This window comes from Ctenopharyngodon idella, chromosome 22 (assembly GCF_019924925.1).
Source record: "Ctenopharyngodon idella isolate HZGC_01 chromosome 22, HZGC01, whole genome shotgun sequence".
NCBI classification, from domain to species: Eukaryota; Metazoa; Chordata; class Actinopteri; order Cypriniformes; family Xenocyprididae; genus Ctenopharyngodon; species Ctenopharyngodon idella.
Window position 1 is genome coordinate 27,139,623 of NC_067241.1, and position 24,143 is coordinate 27,163,765.

The window sequence follows — 24,143 nt, forward strand, 5'->3', positions numbered from 1 at the left end:
CTGTCCGACCGTCAACCACAGTGTTATGAAAGTGTCCAGATGGTCCTCTTTGTAAAACACTCCACAGTGTAAACCCACAGGCCACGGTGGGGAGGTGTTAAACGGCTCTACTGTCTGCGAAATACCAACAGCAACGACTCACCCAGTTCTGAAATGTCGGGGTCAGTCGGGGACTTGTTCTGCAGTCTCTCTGAGGATATGGGTTGAGGGGTTTTCCGCTCTCATAATGAGATTTATCCGCATGGTGAGCAAAAAGATGGAGAGAGGGATGAGGAAAGTATGAAGAGCAGCGGGAGGCTGAACTCCCTCATTCTCACGAGGGCCTGTTATGATCGAGTTTAGCTGTCATATTAGCGTGTTGTTGAGTGCATGTGATGAGGTGCACGTGATTCCAACAGCAGCTCTGAAGTAGAAAGAACTTTGTGACTCTGTGGAACATTTACTGTCACACACTACAGCTCTGTTACAGAGCCTCATAAGATTCTTTTCTGGCTATATAGGCCAAATATAATCTCTGAAGAAATCTAACCGTTAGCATTGACAGTTGTTCGGCTGGTGAGTGATCACCTCTATGGATGGATGTGTTCTGTTGGCATTTGTTCAAATGTTTTTTAGCCAACCACTTAATTACTCTAATATTTTTTTATTTTATTTCAGCTACATTTCAATTGACAAAAATGTTTTTAGTAGTCTTAGTTATAAGTTTACCATAATAGCCATGATGCTAATGCTTGATATAGGCTCTGTGTGGTAATGCTGAGAATTCATTGCTTGTGTTACGTACCTTATGAATTACATTCTGATTCTAAAACTGTGTTAGCATTTAGCTTAGATAATGAGTCAACTCCAATAAGAACAACTCTAAAAGAATATTTTTTATACCTATTACTCATATACTGGGGCAAAATAGTGCATTTTAACTCTTTCCCCGACATTGACAGAATTTTCACACAATCCATGTTTTTCTTCAGCTTTTCTTCAGCTTATACTCGTTGATCCCTTCACTGCCATTATAAAGCACGAATGCTCAGAATATTTATTAATATATCTCCGATTGTGTTCATCAAAAAGAAGAAAGTCATATAGCTACACCTAGGATGGCTTGAGGGTGAGTAAACCTTGGGGTAATTTTCATTTGAAAGTGAACTAATCCTTTAAATGCTTTGAAAAAATATGAAGCATACATGCTGTTATCAAAATAGCAACATTTTATTTCAGTACCACACACATAGCAACATGTTCAATATAGTAGCCTATCAGTGAAATCGCAACACTGCTTTTGCATTTTTCTGAAACTGACTTTAATACAGGTTATGTGAATAAAAATTAACAAAGCTTCAGTCCTGATTATTTCTCTAGCATATCATTCCCTAAATATTGTGTGTAAAACCTGTTGTCCCTAAAATATGTGTAAAACTGAATGTTTACTGTGTTGTGTGAATAGACTTGGGTTAGGGCACACTCATCACATTCAGCTTTTGAATTCATGGCCACAATTAGGGAAATTGTGGCAGGTCTTTATTCCTGCGGCGAGAGTTGAAAGAAGCTTTGGGTCATTCCACAGGCCATTAGAGGATGATGGGCAGAGAGGGAACAGCTCGTCTGCTTCAAAATTTGATTACAATGATGCAGCGTGAGTGTGCGCATATTTGTATGATGGGATTTATATTGTGTTCACTAAAGGACTATGTAACTATATTATTGCAAAACTCCAAAAACATACCAGTACATACAATTCAATGCAGTTTCCAGCTGAAATAAACACTAGAGACAGTAAAACTTCTATTCCATTTCATGCAAATTTATAGTCTTATTTTTGCGTTTTTCCTTCCACAATACAATGTTTTGACCTCAAAACACTTTTACCATAGTGCTTGATGAATACATTTTGACATTTGCATCACATAACCAGCTCCATATTCTGACATAGTAAACTTGCTCTGTAGCTCACCTGGTACAGCGTTGCACTGCAGAGCGCTCGGGTACAACTCCTGTGAAACCTTTCCAGAAGAGGGCGGAGCTTTAACAGCTCGTGCTTCGGTTGCTCAACAACAACAAAGCTGGAGAATCTCACGCAGCCAAAATGAGGATTGTCAGTAATGGTGTTCAGCCTTACATTGTTCAAACCGGAGTCGGACACTGATGGAGAGACTCAGGAAGAAGTTACAACTTTTAGAATGAAACTGAACGTTTCTGAATGGTTAGTGGATAAATTTATGTAGTTGCTGTGAAGTTGATTCAACTCATCGACTAGCATGTGCCGTCATGTTGATCTTTTGTGCAAATCCAGCATTGAATTGACACTCGTTTGTGAAGCAGTCCGGCGTAAAATGACGGCATGGCAACAACACTCTACTACAACAACTCTTCCTCTTCTCTAAAGCAGCCCAACATGGCCTCACCCCCTTTGTTGCATGTTCTCGGGGGCGGGGTTTATGTATATTTTAGGGTCAGTGATGTCAACCCAGGAAGAAGCTCATTGTAGTCCCTACCAGCCATTTGTTGTAGTCCTTAAAAAGCGATTTCTGTAAAAGAAAATATCTCCCTTCGCATTGAACTTTGAGCATCGTAACTTTGCAGATGCTTAAACAGCAACATTACACACTAACAAAAGATAAAAAAGTGAAATCATGTATTTTCAAATGTGAGGATTAACCTCACTCACCAAATATTTTATTCCCAAACGCAACGATACATACAACAACTTTACGTTCATCTCTTTCGGATAAAACTGAACATGCTTTTAGCACCACGCACTGGACATTTCAATTCAAAAGTGTTGTGAATGTGCATGAAGCAACGTAATATCATTTTGCAGAAATATCGCCACGGGCACGCTTTTCCAATGAGCCTGGCTTGCAGAAACTATGTATATGGCACATTTACAATAATAGAGACTTTTGTCATTGAGAAAGATTGAAGTTGATTTCCATCTAAATAGAGTCATTCTTCATAGTTGAAACCTTTTTTGTGGTTGAATTTCTTTAAATGACGCATTTAAGCTGCTGAAAGTGCAGGTTGAAGCATAAAGAAAGCTTTTTTTTTGTGGTAAGTCAGAAAATGCACATTACCCTGCGACATATTTCACACTTACCATTTCCTCTGTGCAAAGATATGCCCTGCTGTACACACTCAGATTAAAGTGTGTGTATGCACGAATATGTTGCGTTTGTGCGTTCATCAGCGCTGCTATGGTGAGATGTGGGAACAACAGAGATGTATGAATCGTTGCTAGAGAAACCTTCCCATGGGAAAGCACTAAACAACACGCTCGTCCAAATACTTGCCCTGTTTAAAGACTCGTCCGAAGCCTAATACTATCTGTGAGGTTTCTACGCCTCCATTTATTTCAATACTCTCCCCGCTTTCCATTTTGTCGTTTAGCTGCAGATGTTGCAGCCGTTCTCTCTGGATCCGACGGAATATTTAGGAAATGTGCTGACAACAGCATCAGACGGAGGAGAGAGGGAGGGAGGCATGGTTTTGAATTTTTGGGATGGTAGAAGGAAGCAATAATATCTTCGAGAACACGAAAACAGCGTTTATCTCACACCGAGGCTTGTTTTATAAACCAGGCACACACATGCACGCAATTCACACCCACCATCATAAAAATGGTGAATGCTTTTGGGTTTCCATGACCTGCTTTCCCGAGTCGGTCTTTTGTCATATCCCGCTCTCTGTGCTTCGCGCTGTCTTTCTCAGTCTAATCCTAAGCTTTGGCCACATTTCTCCTCTGGCTGCATGTGTGTTGTTTTGTGTGTGTGTGTTTAGAGGGGAAAGCTCAGGCCATCTTGAAAAATTGATATTTGATCCCATGTGTAAAGGAAAGGAATGAGTCCAGCTAGCTTCACTCCAAACATCATCTCTGCACTCTTTAATCCATGATGTATGTGCTCAACAACATACACACAATGATGGATTTCTTCATATGCCAGGCTGGCATTTTTCATGACATGACGACAAATGTCAGGACCAGGTGCTGTTTTATAGAAAAATAGTGAAAACATTTTAGTAGTTCATCATCTTGATGTTTTTTTAAAAGAGAAATTTTAGCTATACCTTGCAAAAATGACTACATTGTCATGCTGGACAGACCTGCCCACTGCGAAATCTCATCCTGCTCCATGTAATTGTATATTACACATTTTATATGATACATATGTATACACTACTGTTCGAAAGTTTGGGGTTGGTAAGTTTTTTTTTAATGAAAACGTCTCTCATGCTCATCAAGGCTGCATTTATTTGATCCAAAATACAGTAAAAACAGAAATATTGTAAAATATTAAAATAACTATTCTCAATTTTAATATATTTTAAAGGGGATCTATTATGCCCCTTTAACAAGATGTAATATAAGTCTCTGGTGTCCTCAGAATGTGTCTGTGAAGTTTCAGCTCAAAATACCCCACAGATAATTTATTATAGGTTGTCAAATTTGCCCCTATTTGGGTGTGAGCAAAAACACGCCATTTTTGTGTGTGTCCCTTTAAATGCAAATGAGCTGCTGCTCCCTGCCTGTTTTCCAGAAGAGGGCGGAGCTTTAACAGCTTCGGTTGCTCAACAGTAACAAAGCTGGAGAATCTCACACAGCCAAAATGAGGAAGAAGCTCATTGCTAGAAGCTTGTTGCATTGCATCTGGTTAATATCAAAGTATAATATCACACTACTTATAAACTAGGGCTGGGCGGTATATCGAGTTAGTACGATATATCAATATATTTTTTATATATGATATGGAATGAGGCAATACCGTTTATATCAATATATAGTAGTTTGATACGAGCGCATCTGAAAAATAGCGGAAGACGCTGAGTGAGCTGCTGCGGGGACAATGCATAATACAATTTGTCCTAAACATAAGACATGCTTAATATTAAGGGCTTTAAAATAACTTGTAAGATATTGTTAACACGTAGTTTAAAGCGACTTGCCCTGTCAGATGCTCTGACAGACATGGATACTTGCGCTGTTTAATGTGTTTATAATGTGTTTTTTTCCTCAGTGCATAACTTACATTTCACAGGTATATTCTCCATCTGTAAATGTTAGAAAATCATGCAAATATTTCCAGTTTGCTGTCAGGAGTGGACGAGCCTTATATGCAAGCGAGTTTCCGTAAACGAGCGCCGCTGCGCACATGCGTGCCAAACAGACGGAGCGCAATAGAATAGGAGCGTCATAATTCTGACTAAAATATACATTTTGCTAAAATATTTGTTGTTGAACAATACATGTGCCATATGTGGAATTTAAAAAAACCTACAAGTATGTGTATTTTTATGACAGCACTAACTGTAAAGTGACTATTTTAATGGGGTAATCAAAATAGTCTGTGCTTTTGTTTTTATTTTAATTTTCATTGGTTGAACTTAACTTCTGCTTTAAAAAGCATTATTTTTATTCTTAGATTGCATTGCAATGTTACAATGTTAGAATGTAATGTGATTTGACCCTTTTTTGCACATATAGCATAGACGGTTACATTCACTATAGGCTATTTGTTTTCATAGCCTTTAATATGAACATTGGGCAGGATGTGATACAAGATGTTTTTAAAATGAATACAGAATTTTTTTTTTTTTTTTAAAAATAGAAAAATGTAGATATACTGAGAAATACTGAGATATATACCGTATATCACCATTTAGCCAAAAAAAATATTGAGATATGATTGATACTTCAAAGAATACCAGACCATAGTAGCTACTACACATTCAAAAAACATGGTATTTCCATAGTAAGTGAGCTCTCTTTACTCATGTTGCATTAAATCATCACAGGAAGCTGGACGAGACACAGTGACTCCATGTATTTATCTTCATGACTGAATGATGGCTGAGACGTTATAGCTTTGCAATGGTTAGCTAAGCTTTGCCTGTATGCCTCAGCAACTAATATTAAACTTCAGATTTAATCCCTGGCATTACTGTACACAGAGACAGATTAAACGGCAGCCATGTCTGTCACTGATGTATCCAAGCAATATGAAGGATTGCAGGTGATTCGAGACACATTTAGCTAGCGTTAAAAGCAACTGGCAGAGGTTTGCTACTTTTTGAACAACTTTAATTTGAGTCAGAAAGTTACTGGTTGTAAAAAAAAAAAAATGTTTCCCTAAGCTCAGTTTTCTTCTTGCTTTAGGTATTGTATATTGGTCATAGTATAAGCACTTAAGCCACATGGGGTAAATTAAATGAATGGATTCAAAGCTAAAAAAGATAAAACAAATGAATAATTAATGCTTGCTCCAAACCATACACTTCCAAAGCTACAAAAACAACACTTTCACACAATTACTGTTTATGTGTTGAATGTTTACTTGTTATTTACTCATTTTTAAACTAATGTTTACTCATGTGAATTTTCATTTAAAGTGCCCCATATTATGCTTTTTCTGATAATATCTTTCATGTAGTGTGTAATATAGAAAGTAAAAGGTCTGCAAAGTTTCAAAGATCAAAGTGTACGACAAATAAAGTTATTGTCTCCCAAAATAAAGAACCCATTCTGAACTGCCTGAAACGAATCGTCAGTTTTTCCAGTCTTAATTCCTGCTCAAGCCTACATAGGTTTGTAAAAAATTTGAATAATGCCAGCGTATGGTCTTCATTGGCTGCCTGTGAACAACGTCTACTTTGACCCTCAAATACTGTAGTTGTAGCTGAGACCTGGAAGAATTTGATTCGTGTTGTCGACATGTTGAGAAGATGCTTTTCCTGAAAGCAAATCCACTTTCCATTCACTTTAAAAGGATGAGGACTCGTGCTCAAATAGAAACAGTAATTGCTGTTCGTATCACTGTGTATCAAGTGCTGAGGAAGCACTTCAGAGCTGAAATTCAGATATGGTAATGGGCGTTTCATTTCCGACACACTGTAAGCTGTAGACCAATCGCAACAGACTGGGTCATCTGACCAATCAGAGCAGAGTAGACCAATCACAACAGACTGGGCCATCTGACCAATCAGAACAGAGTAGACCAATCACAACAGACTGGGCCATCTGACCAATCAGAACAGAGTAGACCAATCACAACAGACTGGGCCATCTGACCAATCAGAGAAGAGTAGACTAATCACATCACGTTCAAGCTCAAACCGGAGTGCAGCGTTTTGCTATGGTTTCCGGGTTGAACGACATATTTCCTGGAAACGCTGTGCAGCGGGGTTTGAGGTACGTTCTCACTTTTGGTGGGTGTGTCAAAAATGTCAGCCCAATCAGCAGCAACATGAATATAAACCACGCGGTATTAAAGAGACAGCTCGCACAATGGGTCCAAGTAAAGTCGCTTACAAATGTGTCCCCTGCAGCTCGGTATATGCAACAATTAAAGATATTAGAAGACATGTTTGTCGTAAGAGTTTTATAGTAAAAATATAGGATATAAATTCTTCAAAAAGAACACAAAGAATGGCCTTCTCAGCTGCCATATTTGCAACTCTTGCGTCATCAGAACAGGGTGTTCAACGCACCACCGTTTCCATTTGAAAAAACATTTTGCAATGATATGTAGGGGCTGAACGCAGCCCAGACTGGGTCATCTGACCAATCAGATTAGAGTAGACCAATCACAACAGACTGGGTCATCTGACCAATCAGAGCAGAGTAGGCTCTCAGAAAGGAGGGGTTTAGAAAGACTGAATCCTTGATCAAGCCGTTTCAGACACTCTGAGAAAAGAGGTTTGATGCATGAATGTATATTATGAGACAAAGCGTTTTTTGACCGTGAATGCAAATCTTATTGTAGGAGAAATCAAAAACAAACTTAAGAACCTTTAAAATAGCATAATAGGGGCACTTTAACAGTTTCACATTAAGTGGGGCACCTTTATCGGTAAGTTAGTTGACAGTCCATCAGCACAATGCTTTGTCCTAAAATATTGAGATGGAACATCTTGACATGCCTTGACCCTGTTTAATTAATCATTTCAAACTGTGTAGTTCTTCCTGCAGGCAACTAAAGAGTCGATAATTATTAGCACAATTTAGTACCTCAGTATAACATTCATTTATTTATATCTACTTCCCCTTTCCTGTCATTTATTTATTAAATACGTTCTTTGCGCTGTGGGCGTAGTCATAACTTATGATATGATTTTTTTTCTGTCTGCAGGTGCCCTGGACGAGCCGTAAGGCAGGACCTGTGTGTATGTGTGTGTCTGCAGCTCAGTGGAATGTTTTCAGATCTCCCCAAGGTGCTGATACTGGGGGCCATCGCAGCGGCCTCTGCCTTCGTGGTCACCATCCTTATCGTCTTGGTGTGTGTGGGGTGTCAGAGGTGAGTGAATATACACAGACTGTGACACACCTTTAAGGGTGGAGAACTGACTTTCTTATTTCCACAAGTCCTGAAGAATCATTAATTGAAGAATCGTTAAGGAACAGGAATTGTTAAGAGCATCCAAACCAGGATCATTATGATTCCCATTCGTGTGATATAATGCTTCATTCCTGAGCTGTTTGTTCATTTGCACATAAAAGTGTTTCTGCACAGACGCGCCCCACTCATATGTCAGAAGGATGCGTCGGCTTCTTAAAAACTCTCCCCCACTCTTGTGTCAGGGCACCTCCTCCTCTTTTTCTTTAGTTCTATCTCTCTTACTGTCTCTATCTCTCCTTCCCCGCTGTGGAGGGACTTGATGAATGCTAATATCACTCCTTCAGCAGATTGCGTGCCCTCTGTAGGAGCCGTTTCGCTGGGAAACTGCCTTAAGTTAAGCTCTGCGTCGGATGCTCATTTGTGACAAAGACTTTTGCTTAGAGATATTACAAGGAACGAAACCCTCCGACAAATCAGTTTCACATACTCTCAGGCATTGTTCTATTTCTGTTTTGTGTAACGTTTCACAGAAAAGATGAATAGGGACTAGACTCGTTTGTTGCATTTTCACCACAAAGTCATGTTTTTGCTGTACTGCAAAACAATTCGCTCTGAATTGTTAGAGCATGGGAATACAAGCTAATTGTACAGAAGCCAAGTGTGTTTGTTTTAGTGTCATTCCAATGTTAAAAATAGAGGTACGCTAAATACGACTGATATTTAGTGCTCAGAGAGCAGGCTGGCATTGCAGCAAAGTCAACAGATGCGTAATGGAAAACACACACTGAGCTCATTGTTCTGAGATACACAAATGATCATTTTCATAGTTCATAGTTTCATAATTGATATGTTCCATCTCATTTTCATTTTCAGTTAAAGGGTGGTTCACCTAAAAATCTTGTCATCATTTATTCACCTTCATGTTGTTCCAAACACTATGACTTTCTTCTGTGGAACACAAAAGGAGATATTTTGAAGAATATTCATGCTGCTCTTTTCTATACAATGAAAGCAAATAGTGGCCATTAAATATTTATAAATATAAAGTACCTTAAAATATACTACTCATGCGCTACAGTCAGCTCTTAAATATAATCGTGCCAGGATTGATGTCAAAGACACCAAATGCATGTTTTTATCCAATGCCAGGTTGGAAATTTGTGAGGGGCAAATAATAACTTAAATTTAGCAAAAATGACTTCAAAATGACCTTTGCTCACATCATATGACTTCAGAACAGTGTTAACTATTAAAAATCATTTTTGGTAGTAATAAAGTAATAAAGCTGAAATAAATAGAGTATAAATATTAGATTACCATTAAAAAAACTGTTGTAATGTAAAGATATTGAAGTTAAGGTATGAAATAAGAAATAAGTTTCATAAGTTGATATGAAATAAGTTAAGGTATTAAAATTACTCAAACTGAAATTAAAATGAATTAAAGCTTGTAACACAGTTCATAATGTGGGGAAGAAGGAGGTTCAAAACATTAAAAAAATCTAATAAAATGACAAGCACATTAACAAATTTACTAAAAATAAAATTAAAATGAAAACTGAAAATATAAAATAAATATACTATAATAGTATATATGAAAGATACTAAAATAACACTTCTTCAGAAGACTTGACTGCACCAGACATATGGACTACTTTTAAGGCACTTTTATATGGTAAATTCATCATTACGGAATAATTGAGAATGTTTTTTAAAAGCAATATTCTAGGTTTAGTACAAAGTAAGGTCAATTGACAGTATTTGTGGCATAATGTTGATTACTATGAAAATCAATTAAAAATGAGTCTTTCCTTTTCTTTGAAGGATTAGTTCACTTTCAAATGAAAATTACCCCCAAGCTTTACTCACCCTCAAGCCATCCTAGGTGTGTATGACTTTCTTCTTTCTGATGAACACAATCAGAGACATATTAATAAATATCCTGACGCATTCTGAGCTTTATAATGGCAGCGAGCTCAATATATATGAGCTGAACAAAGTGTCTCCATCCACATCCATCCACAAGTTATGAAGTAAAATATCTAGCTTCCGCCAGACTGCCTTTAAGTTACTTCATAACTTGTTAAATATGGATATATATATTTTTTTTTACACAAACACATTGATTCACTTCAGAAGGCCTTTATTAACCCCTCTGAGCCGTGTGGAGTATGTTTATGATGGATGGAAACACTTTCTTGAGCTCATACTCATTGATCCCACTCACTGCCATTATAAAGCTCGGATGTGTCAGGATATTTATTAATATAATTCCGATTGTGTTCATCAAAAATAAGAAAGTCATATACACATAGGATGGCTTGAGGGTGAGTAAAGCTTGGGGTAATTTTCATTTCAAAGTGAACTAATCCCTTAAGAAAGCAAAAATTCGGGTCACAATGAGGCACTTAACAATGTGAATGGGGCAAAGTGAATGGGGCCAACGTCTGTAAACATTAAAATACTTATTGTTTCAGTAGTGTAGCCACAAAACAGAAATAACATGTGTTTGAACATGATTTTACTGTGGGAAAAAAAAACGTATTAACCTTATTAAACTCCAGTTTTACAATTGCCATGACAACATAACTCTCTAAAAAATGACAGTGTAAAAATGATGATTTAAACAGCTCTACAGCTCAAATAATACACAAGTTTTAACAGAAAAATTGCTTTTCTAAAATGATAAGCTTCTTATTTCTGCATTTACTGTAAATCATCTCATCACTTCCATTGTAAGCAGAGCTGGGGTAATGAATTGGGGGTACTTTTGACAAGTACTTTTAAATGTAGAACAAATTATCTGAGTTACTTTTTCAAATAAGTAGCACAAGTTACTTTGTTTTCCCATTTATTGACTGACAGCTCTCCTGTCCTTATTTTGAGAGAAATCGTGAGTAAGTGCAGAGGTGTTGTGTGCACTGTGTGAACATGATGGATATTGTAGTTCTAGACTAAATGTGAGCAGGAGTTTACTCGTCTCACTTGCACAAAATGAATAAACAGTGAAATACAAACTCAGAATATTACGAAAACCTGCAATAATTAAATAATACATACAAATATACATTGTATTTACTGTATTTAAACCCACTTTATTAACCAATGTCTTTGCTGCTGACCTTCAATGATCTTCTAATTCAACCAATCACATTTGTTTCATTTTTCCCCCCGTTTTTTATTGCTGAAATAATAAGCTGCATCTTATTTCGGAGGCTGCATCCTCGTATTTGAAGGCTGCATACTACATCAAGGCAGTCTCATTTAGGAAAAATAATTGTTAGATTGCAAAGTAAGAAAGAAATTACAGTATTTTAAATGCATGTTCACATTTAGTCTAGAACTACAATAACTATCATGTTCACACAGCACACACAACACCTCTGCACTTTATTTCTCTCAACATGTGGACAGGAGAGCTGTCGGTCAATAAATATGAAAAAGTTATTTGAAAAAGTAACTTAGATATTTTAAGTAATATCTAATTTAAAAGTAATGTGTTACTTTACTAGTTACTTGAAAAAGTAATCTGATTACGTAACTCAAGTTACTTGTAATGCGTTACCCCCAACACTGCTCATTACTTTCCATAAAAAGTAACTAAGTAACACAATTTGTTACTTTTTAGGGAGTAACACAATATTGTAATGCATTACTTTTGAAAGTAACTTTCCCCAACACTGATTAGTAAGTGCCTCACTGTAACCTCATTTTTTGCTTTTTAGCTTTTTTTAAGAAATTGAGTGTCTAAATGAATTTTGTGATAATCAACATTATGCCTCAAATTGAGCTTAACTTGCACTGATCCTGGAATATTCTTTTAAATCATGGCTATGCTAATGCTGTAGTCATGATTGCATACTCAAAGTGCAGCTGTTATTTTGCTGCATGAGGCTTTGCAGTATGTACAGTCATGTGTGTAGACACAGGGTCAGTAAAACCCAGGTGCAAACGTATCCCTCCGGCCTCCTGAGTTTTGACCTTCACAGGGGAATAGAGCAATACAGCCCTTGCAACTACAAACAAACAGCAAGCAGTCATTATGGCTGTGACTTCTTAGTTCTATGAGACATATGCATTACGCTATTTTACTTTTTTAATGTCTTCTGTTATCTATTCATCCATAAAAAGCCTTCTTCATATAGTTTAAGGGTGTAAAGAGAGAGAGGAGAGAAAATCCTCTGTTTCTCAGATTTGCGCAAGTGTGAGAGATGCGCATAGCAGTAGATATTAAAAATGGGGTGAGAGTGAGAAGAACAAAAAGGTGTGTGGAAAAAAAAAGTGTGTATTTCACAGGCTGTTGGATTGGTGGAGAGAGAGAAGCTATAATTGATGTCACACCTGGTGTGTGTAGGGAATGAGAGGAGAAGGAAAGCAAGGGAGGAGGGATCGTCAGGGTTACCTATCCATCCTCTCGCTCTCTCTTCTTCCACCACACCTGCAACACATCTAGTCCCTCATGATTACATCATCCCAGCCCTGCCAACCCCACAGAGAGCCATTACAAACACTCGCTGTAGTGGAATTTTACTTCCTGCCATAATCAACAGTGCACAATAGCTCTGTTACAAAAGCCAGCAAGCTGCATGTCTAGAGTCTACAAAAGAAGCAGCTTTTTTAGAGGCCGGTGCAGACAATCATCACATACATCACTTCCCAGACGTTCCTCGACCCGACAAACAACGGTTGCCTAGTTATGTTCTAAGAATATGTTAAGTTCCGAACACACTATTTCTGAATGTTCTCTGAACGTTCAAAATGTACAGTTTTTTAAATGTTTTTTTTTTGGTTATGCGAAAGTTAGCAAAGTCCTTTTAAGACAAGTCATTTCACTCGGCGGCCATTTTTGAAACGCGTCTCGGGCATGCAAGTGCAGCTCCTATCTCTTTGAATGGGGAAACATCAAATTCTCCAAAGCTGTTTGCCAAGCTTTCGATTAAATTTCATATTTGAAATCACCAATGAAATCTGACAACAACTGTCTCATAAATTTTGTTTTATAAACTCTCAAATAATGACAAAATAAAGGTATTTTTCAGGCTGGATCAAGCTAATGCGCATGCGCAGTCCTAAGTGCACGTCTCTATAGGAAGTGCGCGTCTGACTGTTTCTATAGGAACCGGAGCTTCTAACGGCCGCTGCAGTAATGCAATGACTTCACCAATTGGCGATTGGCTCTTATTTAGAAGGCGGGACTGGAAGAACGTTTGTTCATAACTTTGAGAGAACCTTGCCAGAATGTTAGCCAAAGTTCTGAGAACGTTTCCTGTTAGCTGGGTAAACGTTAAATCAGCGAAAACAAGTGGCGAACAATGCCAACAGAGGCAACGCACTGATCTGACAAAACCCAACGTATGTTTCTCTTGACATTAATCGCTGTCTGTTGGTGAGTTGGGCTTAAAGGGATAGTTTATCCAAAAATGAAAATTCTGTCATCATTTACTCACCCTCAAGTTGTTCCAAACCTGTATGAATTTCTTTCTTCTTCCAGAAGATATTTTGAAGAATATGGTTAACCAAACAATTGATTAACCCCATTGACATCCATAGTATGGAAAAAATGTTGTCCTCACAAAGAATGTCTCATTTTGTCTGCAGAAAAAGCAAGAGCAAACATGGCCACGCCAACGGAGGAGGTCAGAAATTGGAAACAGTGAGTTCAAATAAGTATAAATGAACACACACACACATTCACACAGTGTATTTATGGACAATTGGACATGAATGTACTTACATATACATGATAATGTTTTGTATCATAGGCTGCGCTGCGTCAATCCAAGCTGAACTCAATGAGTAAATCTGACACCCGCCTGCATGACATGCACAGGCTGCCCTGCAACGCCAACGGTGAGAGATGCAGAGAGAGATTTAACTGCACTTTATGACACATGTACACATAGACTCATTTACCACACACATACGCACATATGCGCTGGCCGATGCATGTGCGTGCAAAGGCTGACGTCTCCAGAGGCTTGTCATGGTAAGATGTTTACTAGTTCATGTTCCCACTGCCACAAACGTGTGATCTGCGAGGCTGAGAAAGAGCTGAGACAGAGAACACACACTTCTCAGAGCCTTACAGGTTGCATGAAAAAGTTTGGGAACCACTTGCAGAATCTGTGAAAATGTGAATAATTTTAATAAAATAAGAGAGATCATACAAAATGCATGTTATTTTTTTTTAGTAATGTCCTGAGTAAGATATTTATATGAAAGATGTTTACATATAGTCCACAAGACAAAAAAATAGCTGAATTTATTAAAATAACCCAATTCAAAAGTTTATGAATCCTTGATTCTTAATACTGTGTGTGGTTACCTGGATGATCTACGACTGTTTTTTTGTTTTGTGATGGTTGTTCTTGAGTCCCTTGTTTGTTCTGAGCAGTTAAACTGAGCTCTGTTCTTCAGAAAAATCCTCCAGGTCCTGCAGATTCTTCAGTTTTCAAGGATTTTTTGCATTTGAACCCTTTCCAGCAGTGACTGTATGATTTTGAGATCCATCTTTTCACACTGAGGACAACTGAGGGACTCAAACACAACTTAAAAAAGGTTCAAACATTCACCGATGCTCCAGAAGGAAACACGATGCACGATGGGGTGAAATCTTTTTTAATTGGAAGATCAAGGTAAACTGTATTTAATTTGTCTTCCGGGAAACATGTAAGTATCTTCTGTTGCTTCCGAAGGGCAGTACTAAATAAAAAAAAAAAAGAAGATATTTCAACAAAATAAGAAACATTTGGACATCTTCATCCTGTTCAAAACTTTTCACCCCCCGGCTCTTAATGCATCGTGTTTCCTTCTGGAGCATCAGTGAATGTTTGAACCTTTTTTAATAGTTGTGTTTGAGTCCCTCAGTTGTCCTCAGTGTGAAAAGATGGATCTCAAAATCATACAGTCACTGCTGGAAAGGGTTCAAATGCAAAAAATCCTTGAAAACTGAAGAATCTGCAGGACTTGGAGGATTTTTCTGAAGAACAGAGCTCAGTTTAACTGCTCAGAACAAACAAGCGACTTATGAACAACCATCACAAAACAAAAAAACAGTCACGGATCATCCAGGTAACCACACACAGTATTAATAATCAATGGTTCCCAAACTTTTGAACAGGGTTATTTATTAAATTCAGCTATTTTTTGTTTTGTGGACTATATGTAAACATCTTTCATATAAAATATCTTACTCAGGACAGTACTAAATAAAAATAACATGCATTTTGTATGATCTCACTTATTTTGTTAAAATTATTCACATTTTCACAGATTCTGCAAGTGGTTCCCATACTTTTTCATGCAACTGTATATACATCAGCTTCTGATCTTTTACATCCAGACCAATGGATACTCAGCTCCATTTAGTGTGTTAAAACACAAAATACACAAAATAAAAGGATAACAAAGTCCCAATTCTGTTAAGGTCAACATGAAACCAAGACTGACCCTGTTTACTTTCGTAATATGTGCTCATGTTTGCAATATATTGGATTCATCAGTCCACATTATTCCAAATTATTTAAAATAAAATACGAAGTTCTGTCATGAAACTCTAGATGGCACAGGCTGATGGGTGTTAACACAACCTGCTGACAATTACATCATTATCTACACAGCACAAACTGATTGGTTCCTGTTGCATCTGCAGCCAATGAGCTTGCTGCTCAACATTTAAATAACTGGTCAGTGTTTGCTATAGCAGTTTGCAGCACACTTTCAGAGTTCCTCTGAAACCTTCCACCTTCCCCAGCTCCACCTGTATAGATCTGCTATGGGTAATTTCCTATATGCTATTTGTACAGCAACAGTATGTCTTACAATTCTCACAGCAGTTTGTCTGTGTATGTATTGGCACTAGCAAGTCTCTGTACTTGCTCTGCAGCAGCAGCAATAATCAACAGCAGCAGTGTAGCAAATCTATTCTGCCAAGACAAATACATTAACATCATCTTATCCATTACCATGCTAAACTCTTCCGAGAGTTGTCATGATAGAAATTGCTTCAACAGTGAAATGACTTTCCTTTTTCTGATGTCAGTTTCATGCAAGATTGGTAGTGGTATGCTAAGCTAGTATGCTAAACCGTTAGCTTGCTAACCGAAAGCTAACTGAAAATACAAAGAAAGGGAAATATTTCCATTTTCAGCTTTGGTAAAATCATGTGATAGATAAGATTGTGGAAGTGTGGTGAAAATACAAGATAATCAAATAGTAATGGTCTTGTGTTTCCCTGGAGTAATGTCAAATGTGACATTTTTAATGACACTTTGTTTTATTGACGTTTGTACTATGTGCGCATTCAGTATTTTATCTGAAATCAATACTCCAAACTGTCTTCTATCTTAATCCTCTGTTTAATCTTTCCCATCTCTCTTGCCTTAATTAGTGTTATTCTGATTGTCAGGCGCCCCTAAGAGCCGGCCGGCCAGCATGGACCTCCTGCTCCTGCACACCCGCCGCTCCAATTCTGACCTCCGAACCAGCTCTGGCCGCCAGCTGCCTCGTGTTCCCAACAAATCTGACAGCGAGGAACGTGAGCACACCTACACTGAAGTTTGCCGCCGCACCTCTCCCACATCCCACCCACCAGATGACGGCCTGTATGAGAGCGTTGGGATCAAAGGGGCGGGATCTGATAAAGCCGCTCCGCCTGCTGCCCTTGCCCCGCCATCAACCAACACGCCCACTCAGCGTCGTGCCCACAGCCCGACGTTCAGCGGGAATGGCCAGGGTGGAAGCAGAGGAGGCATGAATCAAGAGGCAGTGACGGCAGAATACGCCTCTATACGGAAGGTGAAGAAGCTGGAGCGTGGCAGGAGGGAGGAAGTGGTGGAGGATGGAGAAAGGGAGCACCAGAGCGTGTCCAGCAGTGAGTCCTCCAGCAGCACCTTGCCTAGGAAAACCGTGGAACCATTTCACCTACCCAATTTCCCAAAGGTGAATATGACACATTCAGAATAGATATAGTCAAAAACATCAGCTCATAACCAAAAAATGGGCGACAAATTTCCACAGAAACCTCGAAGGGGTACTTGAGCCATGTATGGAGGGGCTTTCGCACTGGGTAGTTATAAGAACTAGCCACCAGGGCGATCCCTCGAGAACTAAATGCTTCCGTACGACCATTTTCCTGGTTGCATTCGCACCACCATTTGGAACTTTGAAGTGACGTAAGCCGTCACTTATGTCCTGCCAATCTGGATGTTGTGCAGGACTTTTAATTTGACAGCGTTGAGAACGACTTAGCCAGAGCCTGAGCACACGGCGCTCCCATTCTCCATCTTCATTAGTTTACAATTTGTTTAACAGTCCTGTCTAATACGTTATTAGATAGAACTGTTAAACAAAGTAAGTTTAAAAATTATTATATAGCATTTGCTGTGTGGTTGATGCTCAATGTCAAAGCTAAAAAGAAATACATAATCATGTTTAGCTTGGCCCCCTCAAAGTCACGTTGGATTTCCTGCTTAGCATAAAGGTTGAGAAGTGCCTGGACTTTGGAGTTGGTCCATCTATTGCTGTTTTCCATGTTTGTGGAGTAAATATATGGCCTTTAAACTGTGTGTTTACAAGGCTTTTTAAAAATGGCAGGTGCCGGTGTTTCGCAAGTGTTCAGCCAATCAGCGTACACTCACTGGTAGTTCCTATTGTTTCGGGTTAGACTCTACTCTGAAGTAGGAGCTAATTTAGTTCCCCCAAAAGGCATTCCTAGAACTAAAATTGTTCTTGGTTCCTGCGGTGTGAACACGCCAAAAAGCGAGTACTTCCGCCTTTAGTTATAGGAACCATGAAAAGGTTCCTCCGGTGCAAAAGCCCCTATAGACTACCAAGAACAACCTAGCAAGCTCCTAGATCAACTCAGCAACCATAGTAATGCACTAAAAACCTCTCAGAACAACTTAGCAACCTTATAGCAACACCCTAGCAACCACCCAGAAAACCCCTGCAACCCAATAACTCACTATAACCTCAGAACAACTTAGTAACTGCTTAGCAATGCCCTAGCAACCATCCTGGGCTGCGTTTCCCAAAATCATTGTTAGCCAACTATGGTCGCGAGTTCCATTGAAATCTATTGAACTCTATCTTTGGGAAACACACCCCAGAACAACCCAGCAACCACATAGTAACAGACTAAAAACCTTAGAACAACTTAGCGGCTGCCTAGCAACACCGTAGCAACCTCCCAAAACACCCCCAACAACAACCACAGAATAATGCACTTCCCAGATCAATTTAGCAACTGCATGTCAACAACCTATCAACCATCCAAAACACCCCAGCAACCACATAATAAAGCACTACAAACTTCCCAGAACAACTTAGCAACTGCATGGCAATGCCCTAGCAACCACCCAGAACAACTTTGCGATTGCATAGCAAAGCTATGCCAACAACTTAGAACACCCTAGCATCTTTAAAGGGTTAGTTCACCCAAAAATGAAATTTCTGTCATTAATTACTCACCCTCATGTCGTTTTACAACCGTAAGACCTTCATTCATCTTCGAAACACAAATTAAGATATTTTTGATGAAATCCAAGAGGTATATGACTCGTCCATAGACAGCAATATAATCAACACTTTCAAGGTCCAGAAAGGTACTAAAGACATCGGTAAAACAGTCGACGTGACTACAGTGGTTCAACCTTAATTTTATGAAGCGACGAGAATATTTTTTGTGTGCAAAAACAAAACAAAAATAACATATTTACTCAGCACTATCTTCTCTTCTGTGTCATTCTCATACGTTGTTTATGTTCAGCGCTTCCAGGTTCTACATCAGAATGCTGACTCATTATTGGCCAGTTCATTATTGTGTCAGCATCACACGCATGCGTCGTGCTGCTCACGTGATCAGCTTTGGCCAATACTGAGCCGGCATTCGGACATAAACACAGAAGCCTTCACTGTGCTTACTGCGGCAACTGCGTAAGGATAATGACAGGGAAGAGAAGAGATTGTTGAATAAAGTTGTTATTTTTGTTTTGTTTTTGCACACAAAAAGTATTCTCGTTACTTCGTAAAATTAAGGGCAGTCACGTCGACTGTTTTAACAATGTCTTTACTACCTTTCTGGACCTTGAAAGTGTTGATTATATTGCTGTGGATGAGTCAAATACCTCTTGGATTTCAACCAAAAATATCTTAATTTGTGTTCTGAAGATGAACGAAGGTCTTACGGGTGTGGAACGACACGAGGGTGAGTAATTAATGACAGAATTTTCATTTTATGATGAACTAACCCTTTAAGGCACTCTCATTTTCTTCAGAAATGTAGTCTTTCTAATGTTGTAGCTCAACTAGTAGAGCATTTCAGCAATTCCAAGGCCATGCATTCTATTTCCAGGCAATAGAAATGAAAAAAAAAAAAAAAAAACTGTCTTTTGTTATAATTGTCTGCCATTTACACAAATGTAAGTGGCCAGTACTTGAAGTAGTGCCTAGTAGTGCAATTATATGTTTTGACCACTAGAGACTGCTGTTTCCTATAAAAATATCCTAGATTCACCAAGCTGAAGCATTATCAAAAATCTTCATGACTGATATGAATGATGACTTTTAAATCTTTCAGATTTTAGATGTTAAATGTTTTTGATTAAAATGGGTTCAAGAAGTGAACATTAGCAAGTGTTAAAATGTTGCCCATAATCTTACTCATTTAAAATTATAAAGCATATTGACGGTACCTTAAAGATAAAAAAATAAACAGAAGTGATGCAATGTCAGTTGTTTTAGCTAATATACCTTGTGCGTTTGTTTTCATTTCACCCATATTCGTGTTCGTCTGTCAGCTGATACCTGTTTATTTTGTGTGTGGCTTTCAAGGACAGATAAGATTTGCAGAGAGCAGAACAGCCAAGTGGAATGATGGTGCCTTTAAAATGAAAAACACTCAGACAATGATCGGATAATGATCCGGTCTTCCTGTTAACTCAGCTCTGCTCTACTTGTCTTTATTTGTGTGTGTGCCATTTGTTTGCCACATATGGAGATAAAAATCTTGTTTGTCACAGGTTTGTTGATTGACAGCTTGTTTACACAGGCACTGTATTGTATTTGGTGCATACTTGTCTTTCTAAATCTGACCTATATGATGTTTAAGCAAGGTTAAATAATAGGTACTGTATGTGTCTTCGACCTGCATTATTTCCGACTCTGCTTCTAGAGTAAATATTATTGAAGTTTGTGTAACAGCGATCATGCAGTGCAGTTGTGCAGCACATGTGTCACTCCAGTGCACTGGGCCTGATTATGTAAGATAAGTTGGCAGGCTTCCCATCCCGCCATTGGTTTTTTTTTGTTAAAGGCATCAGGGAGGAACCACAGAGCAGGTAGTTGCTTCAGCCAGAGAAATAAATAGCAGCAAACACTGTGGCCATTCATCTGCTGGTATTAATCATTCATACAGGAGGTGTGTTTCTTTCCCTCTTTAATCATTGACTCTCTACACGGCAAACATATCTGCGCCTGTAATGATTAACTCACAGAACACTTCCATTGTAGAAACAGACACCAATCAGCACTAAATCAAAGGAACGGTTCATGTTATTCCAGGCCAGCATGAACTTACTTTCTTTCTTCTGTGGGACACAAACGGTGAAGTTTTGAGGAATGTACTGGCCACCGTTTTCCATATAATAAAAAAAAAAACATTGAATGAGGACTGGGTCTGTTGAGCTCCAAAATGACAATAAAAGCATCATATTAGTTTCATTACAGGGATTCATACAATTTTTGCTTAAAATTCAAAGTGTTCTGAAGTCATATGATAGCTTTCTGTGATGAACAGACCAAAATTTAGACCTTTATTCACTGATAATCTTCCCCTTCAGTGAACTGTTAAAGGATTAGTTCACTTCTGAATGAAAATTTCCTGATAATTTACACACCCCCATGTCATCCAAGATGTTTATGTCTTCCTTTCTTCAGTCGAAAAGAAATTAAGGGAAATATTTCAGGATTTTTCTTCATATAGTGGACTTCAACGGGTTGAAGGTCCAAATGTCAGTTTCAGTGCAGCTTCAAAGGGCTCTACATTATCCCAGCTGAGGAATAAGGGTCTTATCTAGCAAAACAATTGGTAATTTTCTAAAATTATATACTTTTTAACCACAATGCTCGTCTTGCACTAGTGTCCATGACTTAATGCATTATGTAATCACATTGGAAAGGTCACGCATGACGTAGGTAGAAGTACCGCGGTAGGGCGAAAAACTCATTTTCTCCTCCAACTTCAAAATCGTCCGACATCGTTGTTTTACCCATTTTTTTGTAAAGGCCGTTTGACTTAGTCTTTGCATGTTCGCTTTGTAGACACTGGATCGGTACTTCTGCCTACATCACACGTGACCTTTCCAATGTGATTACGTCATGCGTGGCGCATCGTAGAGCAGTGCAAGATGAGCATTTGTGGTTAGAAAATGGCCGATCGTTTTGCTAGATTAGACCCTTATTCCAGTGTTGCCAAGTCCGCGAATTGGGCTACTTTTACACTGTTGCCGTGGGTTGTTTTTCGTGTCCGCGGGTTGAAGCGAACCCAAATAACATGATAATTAGCCCCTGGAATGCGAATTTTACCAGTGGGACCCCACCAAAAATGCGAATTTTACCCCCCGGAGTTAGATTTTTACTGTCGGACCCCCCCGAAACATGATTGGGCTAGTTTTGGGCTAGTTTTGAGTAGAAATTGGGTGGGTTTTGTTGTGAAAACCCGGCAACCATGCCTTATTCCTCGGCTGGGATTGTGTAGAGACCTTTGAAGCTGCATTAAAAACTGCAATTTGGACCTTCAACCTGCTGTTAGCTATTGAAGTCCACTATATGGAGAAAAATCCTGGAATGTTTTCCTCAAAAACCTTAATTTCTTTTTGACTGAAGAAAGAAAGACATAAACATCTTGTATGACATGGGGTATGAGTAAATGATCAGGAAATTCTGAAGTGAACTAATAGTTTATATTCAGATGACACAAAATTCAGTCTGTTTTCAGCCCCTTGAGGGGATCTGACCAGCTTGTGTGTTCCTCGTTTGTCCAACAGGAGGCGGTCTTCATGGGCAATGGGGAGCAGTACATTTGGAAACCACCAGAAGAGGATGAGATCATCATGCCAGGGGTTCCTCAGCTGGAGAACGGACACAGCCATCCCACCGCCGTGGAGGTAACGTCTCCCTCGCTATCCCAGCGCTGCAGACGGGGTCGTGACATTTGAGTTTGCATGAAGTGATCAGATTGCAGACTTTGACATTTGACCCCTAAAATCCAGGACCATTCGCATACATTTCTGACATCTTTTGGTCTGACCTTTGTCTGTCAATAAAGAGCGTTTTCTGGCACAGGAAGTGAGTGGAATGATGGCTGCAGTCTGATAAATTGTGGCTATAGAGAGTGAGAGAGAAAGTTTGAGGCTTCTTTTCTTCCTCCCCCTCTCTTTTTCTCTTCCTGCTCTCTCTCTCTCTTTCTCTCCCTCTCTTTCTATCGCTGGCTTGGTATGGCATAACTAACAGGCAGGTCAAAGGTCTGTAGACTGCGTTTGTTGACTGTCAGTTCAGGGTTGGTGTGAGGGAAGGAGGGAAGGAATATGAGAAGTGGGGAGAGGTCAGGACAGACAAGCAGTCTGAAGCACTCTGGGCCAGCTTGTGTTTAATCAGCTTCCTGTGGCCAAGCAAAATTTACAAGCTAGATTCAGTGTTTACAGCAAATGCATTCTGAAGAGTACTAGATCCTATTAGGAAGTTACAAGAACCATTGACACTGCAAAAAAAAAATCTTTATCAGTTTTGTCTTGTTTTCCAGATGAAATATCTAAACCTCCTAAATATCAACAGGATTTACTAGAAAAGCAAAATTGTGCAAGATAATAGTTTTAAACTGATAAATGATACTTTTTAATTCTCTAAATTATTATCATACCACAACAATTCAGTGAAACGTTTAACTTCTGTTCTTAACTTTAAGAATTTGTGCCATTAAATGTACTTTTAAATGATATTCTGTACATGTTTTGTTCATTAGTAGTGTAACAGTATGCTGAACTCCTTTGGCTCAGATAGGAATGTTGCCTGTTGTAACCATTGAGCTGAATACACTTCTCCACGCTCATCACGTCTCTCTCACTTGTCTGCTCATTCCTTCTCTTGTCCAGACACGCCCAGTTTCATGTCATGAGGTGGGTGTGTGAGTGTGTGGGCGTGACACTGGCCCTCTGCTCCATTTTACTTCACACATTATACTGAACAAATAACATCCATGAACGTTTCTGAACATCATGATTTTAGATCAGAAATTGCATACAATACTGTTTAAAACTTTGGGTCAGAAAGTTTCTTTTTTGCTTTTGCTCTTTTTTTTTTTTTCTTCAGCAAGGATGAATTTAATTGATCAAAAGTGACATTAAAGACACTTATAATGTTACAAAAGATTCCATTTCAAATAAATGCTGCTCTTTGGAACTTTCTATTCACCAAAGGATCATGTGACACTGGAGTAATGATGATATTACATTTTAAAAAAATAATATTAAAAAGTAATATTAAAATTACATTTTAAAATATATTTCATAATATTACTATATTATATTCTTTTTACTGTATTTTTGATTCAAATAAATGCAGCCTTGGTGAACAAGAAACTTCTTTCAAAAACATTCAAAAATCAGTGAAAAAACTTTAGTGTATATGATAATAAATAAAGGAATATGTATGTGTAATGTATAATAACTGATCACTATTTTACATTTTTAACATTTGAAAACAATCATTTGACTTTTACTTTTTACCAATTTTTTACATAATTTTTGCAGTTCATTTCAAT

General features: G+C 38.5%; 1 protein-coding gene across 2 annotated transcripts in view; it reads left to right on the forward strand.

Moving 5' to 3' along the window:
* The window catches only part of LOC127505211 (uncharacterized), a 69,754-nt gene that overhangs the window by 35,161 nt on the left and 10,450 nt on the right, over window positions 1-24,143 (forward strand). Inside the window, exons 2-6 of one of the 2 annotated variants that reach the window (XM_051880603.1) lie at window positions 8,121-8,285; window positions 13,925-13,979; window positions 14,089-14,176; window positions 16,734-17,266; window positions 22,372-22,491. In XM_051880603.1, coding sequence (XP_051736563.1) covers window positions 8,182-8,285; window positions 13,925-13,979; window positions 14,089-14,176; window positions 16,734-17,266; window positions 22,372-22,491 — 900 coding nt within the window. In that variant the 5' untranslated portion in view covers window positions 8,121-8,181. Of the gene's footprint in view, window positions 1-8,120; window positions 8,286-13,924; window positions 13,980-14,088; window positions 14,177-16,029; window positions 16,105-16,733; window positions 17,267-22,371; window positions 22,492-24,143 lie in introns of those variants that run through there. The other variant, XM_051880605.1, reaches the window with a different exon arrangement.